We start from the raw sequence: 12,125 nt of genomic DNA on the forward strand, positions 1-12,125 counted from the left end.
ATTAATTGATATATATCACAATTTTTGTTTCATTATTTTAATCTTTCGATTTTACGATTAATATTATTGTACGTATACATATACGTATACAACAATAAAAAATAGCATTATTGTAACGAGTAGCATATAATTTTGACTACGTGTAAATATCGGGGGAATCGTACTTTTCGGGATGTTGCTTTCTCTTATGATATAAGAAAGTGCATATCTCATGTCATTATTCCGCAATCGGAGGTGCTGTGCGAAGATATGAATTATTATTTTGCCGCTTCATTTTCTAACAAAGCATATGCATACGCGTTTCCAGACACATAAAATATAATATGAAAGTTTTAAAAAGATTCTAATACAATGAAAAATAATCTCGCGCGTCCTGCATTGATAATTCATATTTCCACGCAATGTAATTGTCACGATCAGGAAGAAAGCTTAGAGATCAATGTAATTATCAAATAGCGATATCTACGAAACACACTTTCTCGAGACCAAACATGCGGGGCGACCCGCATCTTTTTAATTTCGTTAAAGAGTCTACGCGATGTCACCTCATTCTTGTTCCGATCACGACACGGTAACAATGGGTTCCCTCATCATCGTTTTACTAGCCGTCGCCGTATATTGCAGTGGTAAACAACCTTAGATTTTTTTAAACTTTGACCAAATAATATTTCAATATCGATCTTTATAATCTTCTGATTTATTTCTTCCATTTTAATGACTCTTTTTCTTCTTACAGAGATACAGGGTAACACAACTCCAATCATTGTCGCCAAATCTGAAGATACTAAGCTCATCGACAAAAACGATATTCATACGATCGAGAAGGGGATTTTCTGGAAAAATCTCGATATGTCTAAGCGCAAGTCGATGCATAATGACGAGTCAAAGGTTATGGACAACGAAACGAATAGAAGAAAATCGCGACTTTTGAATAGTTTAGCCTTTCTAGCTGGTCTCAGCTTCGGGGGATTAGCCACCGCAGCATCCTCCACTGCCAAGACCATCGCCAAATTGCCACAGACATCTTTTGGCTTAAACCTAGGTTCCTCCAAAGGTTCACCTTATCTCGCCGCCTATTACAATCCTTATCCCCTGCTATCTTATCCGTTCCTCCTTCCCGGTTCCATCGGATTCGCGCCGATGATCAATTTGGCGAAACCTCAAACGACGTCGCATAACGATCTATCGCCGCAAGTGATCAGTCTGTTTGAAAACAGACCGCCGATCGATCTGTCGGAGGATAATGAAGAATATTTAGACGAGGAGAAGAAGTCCAAAAACAACAAGAGAACGGGCGATGACGGTGCTGACGATCGCACAGAATCGCGAGCCAAAGTCGATCGGAACGCGGAAGAGAAGGTAAGTAATTTAATAGATTGCGCCGCGATATACAAATAGAAATTAGAGCAGAAAGCCACGCAATGTTTTATCTCGATCTCGCATCTCTTAGTGATGAGTATCGTACTTTCTCAGAAGTCAAAAGTGCCGGCATACAATTATTCGTACGAAGCGGAATTAATTGTACGGAAATACCTATTTATGCTAATACAATATGATATTTCTTTCTTCTATAAATATAGTTATTTATTCCTGATATTTAAGTAAAATCATATAAAGCGAGCTTTAAAAGTTTCCAATTATTTGTGAGATGATTCATAAAATACATTGAGTCTATGACTAGCAATCTACGAATGCAAAAACAGAACGCCTTACTAAATGTTCGTATAATGACATATAGTTGTACGGCAGATGGTTCATATGGTTAAGGTTTCCTTATGTCTATCATTATTTTTCCATAGCTTTTACATATGAATCGTTAAACGTAATGTAACTTAATTTGAGTTCACAATGATATAATTAACTACATGTATACATTAAAGTATCAACTCTCATATATGGAACTTATTATATGACATACTACGCAATCGTTAATTCCATCGTTATTTTATTTCTGTCATATTTCTCATTATGCTATTATTAACAAAAATATTCCTTTACGTGTTTTTAACTCCGTTTTAAAGTATATAATGTAGTTTCATCTCAAAAAAATTCTTTTTGATCAATTGAATATTTTAATACTTTTATTAAACTAAAATTAATCACATTATATTTATAAAAATATACAATATCTTGTTTAATGCATGCTCAAACGAGACATTTATTTATTTATGACTGCATTTATTCGATGTAGCATATTACACGTTGCATATTATTGATGAAACTCGTTAGATACGCGGGTGCAAAGAGGGCCAGCGAAAACATGGTAATTTCTTGAAAGGATCGATCGGAGAGCGTGAAGATCTCCAAGCAAATGCCGATGATTCGCGAGCAACCTTGAATTTTCGAGATGCAAACATGACCGTCGATAACGGGAATCAGACCGTGACAGAAGATACAAATATGGCTATGACAACAAACCCATCTAAGATCATCTTCGGACCACCGAAAAACGAAACGCATTATTATCCTCATCACACGGAATATCCTCCCTACGTAGGATATTACGGTGGGTATCCGCAGAACGTAAACCGCGTGGATCTCACAACAGGTTTGAATACGCATCATGATCATAATCAGATTAATTACAATTTACCGTATGAACAACGACCTAACTTTTATCAAAATGACAAGTATAATGTTTACTCGAGCTCTCACTTCAATCCACCCTTCTCTGGGCCATATCCGTCCGATCAAGTAAACGAATATGCCGGCACGGATGTTAACCGATTTTATCATTCACCGGAATATCAGCCATCATACAACGATGGTTTTAGACCTGTGACATAAGTTGTCTATATATGCTCATTAAATTCCAATTCAAATTGTGTAAAGTATGTCGTACTTGATAAATTTGTGAAGAATTAAAATTTTTGTTGTACGTTTATTATTCTCAGATCTATTATTTAGATATTTTAAATCTATAAGATAAATAAGATCTACAAGAAATCTTAAGTTATAATTTAAAGATATAAAGATTCGCGTAAAATGTTTGAAACATATTGCAATTTATTATGCATTTTTTGTAACATGTTAAAATTAATTTTTGGGTCTAATTTGTACAAGTTTCAAGAAACACACACGTGACATTTTTTCTATAATTTATATATAGTTCCTATGTAAGTTTTTACTCTTTTGATATAAACATATTCTTTTTTATTATAAAAAAATGTATTAATAAAGATTATATAAATTTTTAAATATATTTTGCATAATATTTCATGACATCCATCTCATTGTACGAACTAAAAAAAGTAATTATTTACCAAATATTAGCATTAGTGCACTAATACATTATACTATTATTCTGTCAATTATTAAAATATATTGTACTTTTAGTTTTATCTGACTATATGTTGATTTATTACTTTCTTACCAATTTAAATATAATTATTATCCTAATGATTTCCATATATAATATATTTATTTAGATTTTTTATACAAATATATAGTTCTTTTTAAACTGATAATTATATTATGTATGAAAATATATTATCTAATTATTTTATTATATGAAAAAATCCTGTAAAATTAATGAAAAATATTTAGAAAATAAACATATATGTATATATATATATATATATATATATACATTAAAAAAAAATATATACATGACAACTAAGTGAAATTAAAAAATTGTATTAATCTATAAATTTTAAATTACACTACGCACAGTACATGTATTAAATTCTGCGATTAAATTTTCTGATATTATTATAGAAAACAACTCTCGCGAAACAATATAACGATATTACTTCATTACGGAAATGACTATTATGAGAAACTCACGCCCTTGATACTACAGGTTTCAAACGTACGTACGTACGTAATATGTTTGGACAATTGCTCGCAGGATTACACAGTTGTTCGGGATTGATTTCCCGCAAGCCGATCAATAAAATGATAATCTGTTAATGATATTCGAAACTTGTTGAGCGATGTGAATAGCAATGACGATAAACAGAATCGAAAATGAATGTCGGATAATAAATAAATGACTGTTCCGTCAAAATCCACCAATTGGACGTCATCGCTCGCAAGGAAGAAACCTGTTTTATTTTCGGACGAGTTTGGAGGGCTGGGCTCCTCCGTCTATTTCGAGAAGGCCGCCACTGCTGGTATTGTATCTCTAAAGACGTCGGTACCTTGCAGCTTTCGCGCGTAATTTTTCAGCTGACAGATTCTCGTAATCTAAATTATGCATCCGACATTTAATTCGCGGCAACAAGTTGAGGAATCGTCGAAAAAAAACACGCAATAATACGGTTTTACCATTCCGTTTTCTCTCTCTATAAAAGTTAAATGAATACTATTTATATATAAAAATAATATATTCGTGTTTCATGTAAAATAATCACATAGTAATTAGAAAGAAATTTGCGAAATAGATTAATACAATATATCTAAATATGTATATCTAAATATAGGTAAAAAGCATTTGCAAAAAAATGCGGGAAATGTATAAAAAATGTTCTGATATTATACGTAATTCAGTGATTATGTAATTCAGCGTCCCTTCCACCTGAAAAGCGCGCGAAAGACGGTGGCTTTAACGGGCGGATAAACCAATCACGAAACTCTGACACATCGCGATTACAGTAATTTCCCTCGATCGTTACACTCTCGGCGTGACGTGTATACGATACAGGGAGAGTGGAATATGATACAATGGTATATATCACATATATACATTTGTCTGCAATTCCGTGGAGTTTCGCGCGTGCATACACGCAGATATGTGGGTGAGCCGATGCGAGGTATTGCGTGCGCGATTGTGCAATAAACACGAAAGATAGGAAATGATCGATTTCCTTCGCAGAAGTGACAAGCTTTCTTTAAAAACGATGACGCTATCGAACGCCACGTGGCCGACCAATTTGATGTCCATTTCTCACAAATACGTCATAAATAAATCCGCTTCGGAGCATATGAATATCCCGTGCATATATTTTCCGTTTAGGAATATATCTGAAATATGTCTCCCAAGCAGTTATCGTACGAGTGATTGAAGGAGTTTGGTTGGCCGATTGATATCCTTTCAATGTGTCATCGTGTGAACTTTGCAGCGCGGTTTTATTCGTAGTATCTAATATATTGCTGTGTATCTTAAATCTGATACGTCTCCGATAACTTTGGCGACGTGATTTGGAAAATGTTTTCGACTATTATCTTGCAATAATAAAAATGTAAACATTGTGTCAAAGTACACTAATTTTTAGTTTTAAAATTATAAAAATACTTTTTTAAGATATAGAATATATATAATTGAAAAATCAAAAATTTCGTGTATTTTTTCAATAATTATTATCTCTTTTGTTATATTTTTTACAATTTTTTTACAGTTCTTATATACCAGCTTGTTAAGGAATATACTAGAAATATTATTCTGTGCGCATTCTTTCTAGACTTTAATATATATATCTTCCAAACAGCAATGGGGATGATTCTGGAATAAAAGCTGATTACTGTATAAGATTTGTTATTTCAAAGGCTCGAACTGTCAATTAATCGCGTCGTGTACATATCTACAAAATCGGGTCTCTTTAAATCTAAATATATACCAGGTGTCAGAGTTGAATGCCCTGGGATTTCCGGCCCCTTGGCGTGTGCACTTCGCTTTTCCCCCTTCTCGATCTTTTTTATTTTTCGTCCGAGCACTTACATCTCCTCGTATATCCCTTTCTCCTGCCCACTTTCTGTCACCGGCAACCTCGTTTTTTTTCCACGCGAAACCCAATAGCCTTATATCCTCTAGGATACTCTCCAGGACTATTTCCTGCGAGGCTGCGCCGGTCGAGCCGGATGGGAAACCGCAAATGTAAAGCCCCATGCGTATAGCCTCGTCTTCCAGTAATATCGTATATGCAATTCAACATACGTATTTCGCGCGGGAAAGAGCAACTCTACTGAATCCTTAAAAATAATATATATATAATATAATTCTTTACCCCTCTTCTCCCGTGTAGTATATTTCAAATTCATATATATATATATTTAAAATTCATATATATATATTCATATATATATGAAATGAATTTTTCTGAATAGTATAAGAACTTTTTATAATATGGGAAAAATTAAAAAGATCTTCAGTAATTAAAATTTACATTTGAATATTGTGTGTCGAGAATAAATATAATTATGTTTATAACAACATAATTAATTTAGAAATAAGAAAAATTGCACATGAACAAAATTACTTAATAAATAATTAATAATAGCCGTTGACAATAGCGTCGTTAACAATAGTCGCAATTTTGTGCGATTAAAATATTGATTTGTCGCAATTGTTGGGAGCATTTTTTATAGTTTTTTTGTACCAGATATTTTTCGATATTCGCGTTCTTACATATGTGGATTCGAAAGGGCATGTTGCAACGCTCATGCCAACAAAATATCGTCGAGTCGCGCGTACGCACGTGCGTCGTGCACACAGAAGCGAAACGGTTCGTTCGGTGTGGTAAATGCACTACGGTCGGGTAAGAACCCTGGTCTCGTGTATAGGGGACGACAGAGGAGAGACAGCTGTGTGGCAGCTGGCAGCGCGTGCCACGAACCTATGGGGTCTCCTTCGAACGCGGACGATGCGGACGGACGATGATATCCTATATTCCGTCGCACATAACTAACGGCAGGTTTCCAGAACAATACGACGTTCCCGAATGCGTCGTCGTGTATCTTCAAAGGTATCAAAGCGAAATTAACTGGGCAGCTACAAATTATCGCTATCTGGTTACTTATCCTCGAGAGTTCGCGTAATAAAATTGTTTATGATTATTTCTATGACCGTTTGTATAATGTGCATAAGAAACACGGAGAGACTATATCTCACATTGATTTCCGTAAGAAGATGATTGTAACTTGTATAAGCCTTTACTGGTGCAGCGTAATCCTGTCTAAGATAGAGAACAACGTAATAAAACATTCTGTTGGATTTTTTATTGATCAAAATATTATGATCGTGTTGAAATAAATTTAATTGGAATTAATTTGACATAAATTAATGATCGAACAAAACTATCTCCTAACATTTCTAATAAAATTATAATGATAAATTAATATGTTTCCACCTATGTTGCCACGAATTCTCAAGAAAAGTTTTTAAAATTATTATACTTATAATTACTTTAACATTTTATTATTTCAAAGTATAAATATATGATATATTTAAAACGCGTACAAAAAAGATATATGATGACGTTAAGATTTTCGTTGATACAATTTTGTGAAAAAATGAAAACGATGCGTAGGGATATTTTTTATTCTACAATTCAATGTATTATGCATTCGTTTCCCGTCTGTGTTACGTGAGGTTAATGTTCAAGCCGCGTGCGAGGCGTAGGAAAGGTGTGCTTTTCTTGCGAGTTTTTCACCGGCTTGAAAGAAAAAAAGATCAGCGAGTTCAAAGCTTTCGGGGGAGAGCATTTCAGGCTTAGTGAACATCTGCCGTCGTCTGCAACGATAATAATTCGAACAGCTGATGCTCCTTCGCGGACCATCGCCTCGCTTCGTAGGTCCTACGGGATCGTTTCGCTTTGTTGTCCATTCGCAAGAAAAATTCTTGCAGGACAAAAGAAAGAGAAACTTATTTCTCCGATTCTATAATAAAATTCTTTTAATAGCTGTTTCTACGGTAAATTTTTTTAGATAAATATATTTTTATATTTATTTTTAGTTTTATTAATAATATATAGTTTCTGGGAGAGAAATTGTTAATACAATATTATATATTTTAAGTACTTCGAAGAAAAAATTATGACAAAACTAAAATTTAATTATAGTTCGCTAAATAATAAATTGGATAAATATTATAGATGTTTTTTAGCTATATGTTGTATGTTCTTTCGCATTATATAAGTATAATCTTTTTGTATATTTTAATAATTCTAATTTCTTATAAATTGATTAACATGATTACCTTGGCAAACTTCGCAATTATGATTCATATTCAATACATGGAATTATAATCGTCTGTAAAAATTTTGAATCACGTTTTCAATTAGTATAAGAAATAGAAAGAATGTCAGCATACACTATTATATCAGTCATTACTTTTCTATTGAGATCCGCGATAGAATTCTATAAAAAACATAAATACTCTTGAAGGAAATATAGCAATCGAAACAATTCGGTCGCGAGAATACAGAGTACTCGTCGTGTGAATCTATCTACGTGGTGGTCGAGACAATCGATCATCCGACAAATCATTACCCTGTTGTGAGAAGCATCTCGCGAAACAAGCGTCGTCGAGTATCAGTCGTCAAAACAGTCGATCGATTCCGCTTTTTGAATTTCAGCGCTCGTTTCCCAGGTATACGATCGCCTGCGCACGCACGTGGCGGAGGCGAGCCGCCAATCGGAACGCTCGAAGACGCGCCAGCTGGCAAACTGAAGCGCCGCGCAGTAGCCGCGACAACTCAAACTCGACCTGAAGGCACTCGCACGTGGGCCTTCGTCGGTGTCGGTTGCGTTTTTTTTTCGCGCGCGCTCGCGGTCGTAAGAAGAGCGCCGTTTCAGCGTGTGGTGATTCGCTAAAACGTACTCGTACGAATAAAAAGAGGTGCCCGCAGCGCGTATCTTTTCCAACCGAAGTAGAGCGATCGTCTCTCTCGAAGTGCGTGGGTCAGATCATCACGTGGGTCCATTCTAATTTTGCTGTGTAATACTGATTGTGTATCATCATTGGGATTATCACAGCGACGGATTGTAGTGCGACGTACGGACACACACATACATACGTATACGTAGCGCGACGGGGGTAAACATAGGTGAGTAAACTTTTTTTAACGCGATGATTCCTCCATAAATTTCTCGCGGAAAAATAGAATATTTTTAGAAACTATTATATTTTATTATGACGAGATAACGGAAATATTTCGACGCAGTATTTATCAATAACTGTACCAATCTTCTTCCTAGATCGATCCTCTAATTGTCTCTACAGAAGTAATTAAGTCGCGGTACGTTCCCTTCTCTTCGATCGATCTATTTTCGATCGGCGCTCCGTTCACCGTTATTTCTTTCGAAAATAGCACACGGTTAGCTGCAAGATAACTTGTAAAAAAATCATCGCTCTTGCGCGTTAGTACGCGTCATATTTAATGCATACCGTGTATAAAGCTGATATCGTTTCGCTCGCTGTATGAATTTTGGAGTCGCGCGGCTCATTAACGTTGATAGCATCGTTCCTTAATTGCTATCATTACAGCGTATCGCTTAACGCGTTTTCACATCGCGCGATATTATAATTATAAAAACATGCGCGACGACGAGATCGATTCTGGATTAATTTATAATTCTTGAGCGTGTATAAATGAGAAATATTTTTTTTTTTTTTTTATTCAGAGAATAACTAATGTCATATTTTTATGATCGAGATAAATATTTATCATTTCTGATTTGAATTTCATATTTATGACTTAATTTTTCTACTGAAAAGAAATAAATCGATAAGATAAAAGAGAATAGACGTATAAATAAAAAAATAAAATGATATAATATGCATTAAAAATTATGATACGGACAGAACACTCGCGCATAGTTTAGTTATATAAGAATGTAAAAAATTGCAATTCACTATTATACCTCACCTTGCCTTTTAATTATTGTTACAACAAATTACAAATATCACACATTTGGAATCGTAATACCGATCCTAATCCATTCAATTGATCGACGAGATAATAATAATCGTCCATTCTTTGCTTCATTCTTAAAAAATAATTTTTTAATTATAAAGAGAAAATATATACTGTCGCCGGAGCGGGGAAAAGAGGATCATTTAACCCTCCCTCCTCTTCCTCGACATAATCGCGACAAAAAATTAGATGTCTTGCGAATGATATTAGCGTGTGCTTCCTTGGATCCCTGCTCCCCGATATGCGATCTATACGATCAATCGGCACGAAACGGCGCAGCGTGACGTCTCGATTGAATCCGATTTGCTCAACAGATTATATATATATATATATGTGTGTGTGTGTGTGTGTGTGTGTATGTGTGAAATCGTGGCGCGCAAATTTGTACGCGCAGGAAATTCTGTTTATCCTCATCGGCGGAACTTTGCGTGGCCATCTTGCGCGCGTTCGTAAAACCGTCTGCATCTTCTCTTTCTCTCTCTTCCTCAGCTGTCCCCTCTCAACCCCCGTTCAACGGCCCGGTGGCCGCGACAAAGGGCTGCCACGATGACCGGGCACGTGTTCCCCGATGTTTATTAATAAAACCCGACGGTTGTGCCCGGCGATTTCGTCCGAGCTAGTACGTCTGGAAACGGACGCAGGTGATAGCACTTCTCGCCCGAAAATTGCTCAGAATAATATCCGTGATTATAACAGGATATATCTATCAGATTCATTGCATATATCCGTGAATATATCTCACCTAAGCGGATTAATGTTGCGGCAAAAAGCCGGGTCTCAGGCATGGAAACCTTATCAAAAAATTATGAAGTTTAAAAACTTCAGGTTTCTTTGACTAGCTTAAAGTTGAAATTTACCAGCCATATGGTGATGTATTCCTGAAAGCATTTCGAGCAGAATTTCCAGCGGTGTAGGAGCTTACCCGATCGCTTCTCTTCTTCGCGAGAATCGCGTAAAAGAAACTTCGTAGCTTTGCACAGGAATGTGGAAGTTATTTGCTCGCGAAAGTTTGCTACGATTTTTATGTTTGCCTTATCTTGAGAGGTAACGGGACTAGTCTAGACCGAGTTATGCTAATGTACGATGTTCTTTCGGAAGTTCGCCGAGCTCTGAGAATTTTATAAAACGTAAGCGATACAATGTAGTATAGGATCTATTTTGCATCGTGTTTATATAAGCTTTTTGTATATTTCTCATATCAAACTGATCACTGATTGTTGGAGATTTCTTTTTTATAATTTTGTATTGTTGATAATATTAATTGATTAATTAATAATTTTTTACAAAAAAAATTTATTATTTGTCGTATTCTTCTTTGATATTATTTTTTTAAGAGATCTCACATTACATAATGTGTACCATATATGTTGTAATGTCAGCAATTTTTTTTTACGTAACTAATATGTTAATAAAATCCATGAGAATAAAATTTTATTATATTTATATTTAGAAAGAAAGTTAGTTAAGAGGTGATTTCGAAACTTTCCAAGTTTTTTAAATTTCTCTAATAATACGGAACGAAGTGTTTCCTTCTTTCCTTAGAGACTAACGTGCGATTCGCGATATGCCATTTTCTTACATTCTTGGTATCATCGACGCAGAAAAAAAGCAAGCCGTGCAATTTTTACGCTATCAACGCGCAAGTAGCGCGTAACGCTCTTCGGACAACCCGTCCATGCCGGCAATATAAACTTTCAACAGACATACACGCGTATTGTCAATCGTGCTTCAACAAGTGTTCCTGCACGAGATGCAAACAATTTAATAATGACGTTATCGGTTGCGTGGCGAGGCTGTGTCGCATAATCATAACTTGCCGTGGCAAGTTTTGCGGAAAGACGCGAATAATATTAACGTGCCAATTAGCTTCTAAAGGAAACAGTTGTTTCGAAATTTAATTAACAATTACGCGTTGCATATGTAAATGTTACGAAAAAAATTAAGATCAGGTGAATCGAGCCCGCCTAAAAATCAATTAGCGTTAATTAAATACACGTTCGAAATAATTAAAAATAAGAATATATATATTTTTTTTTAATTAAAAATGTATTAAAATCTAAGCGATTAAAAAAATTGGAGCATGTATCGAATATTCTATTCTAAGCTTATAAGTTTAAAATATAGTAGAAGAGCATTGTCTTATTTATTTTGTGCTTTTCTTCTATGATAAAAAGAAACAACGCGTGTGAGAGAATTTTCGCTTAATGATGCTTAAAAAGCCGCAGGTATATCCTCGGGTCGATGCCTCTTTTGCGCCTGCAATTAACTCTCGCGTATAGCTGACATTTTTTTTCTCGAAACACGACGAGAGCCACGCGTCGCGTGTGTTTTTCGAAAGTCTCGCCTGTCTGCGACTTTGGCCGAGAGGATATTTTCGTGGCTTTCGCGAAGCGCATGGCAATCGGCCAGTGCCGAATGCACGCCACACGCTTCGTGTGATCGGAAGACGACGATGATGATGACAACGACGACGACGAACCGACGTTACGC

General features: G+C 35.4%; 2 protein-coding genes across 3 annotated transcripts in view; both read left to right on the top strand.

The window, feature by feature from the left end:
- The first annotated feature begins 538 nt into the window (after positions 1 to 538).
- LOC138932103 (uncharacterized) lies at positions 539 to 2,787 on the top strand. Its single transcript, XM_070293679.1, has 3 exons — positions 539 to 626; positions 737 to 1,359; positions 2,230 to 2,787. The coding sequence occupies exons 1-3, from the start codon at positions 539 to 541 to the stop codon at positions 2,785 to 2,787; spliced, it is 1,269 nt and encodes a 422-aa protein (XP_070149780.1).
- A 5,721-nt stretch (positions 2,788 to 8,508) lies between these two features.
- LOC138944860 (RNA-binding protein 24) overlaps positions 8,509 to 12,125 on the top strand; it is a 32,265-nt gene continuing 28,648 nt past the window's right edge. For both annotated transcript variants that reach the window (XM_070315923.1, XM_070315924.1), the window contains exon 1: positions 8,509 to 8,765. The gene's annotated coding sequence lies outside the window, so the exon portion shown is untranslated. The remainder of the gene's footprint in view (positions 8,766 to 12,125) is intronic.

This window comes from Polyergus mexicanus, unplaced genomic scaffold, assembly GCF_030449975.1.
Source record: "Polyergus mexicanus isolate NDT 795.1 unplaced genomic scaffold, iyPolMexi1.0 SCAF_3, whole genome shotgun sequence".
NCBI classification, from domain to species: Eukaryota; Metazoa; Arthropoda; class Insecta; order Hymenoptera; family Formicidae; genus Polyergus; species Polyergus mexicanus.

Bases quoted from the DNA above. Each gene is read 5' to 3' on its own strand.
- LOC138932103 (XM_070293679.1), top strand. From the start codon at position 539: ATGTCACCTCATTCTTGTTCCGATCACGACACGGTAACAATGGGTTCC. The intron at 627-736 runs GTAAACAACCTT...TTCTTCTTACAG, and splicing joins CGTCGCCGTATATTGCAGTG to AGATACAGGGTAACACAACT. The intron at 1,360-2,229 runs GTAAGTAATTTA...GAAACTCGTTAG, and splicing joins ATCGGAACGCGGAAGAGAAG to ATACGCGGGTGCAAAGAGGG.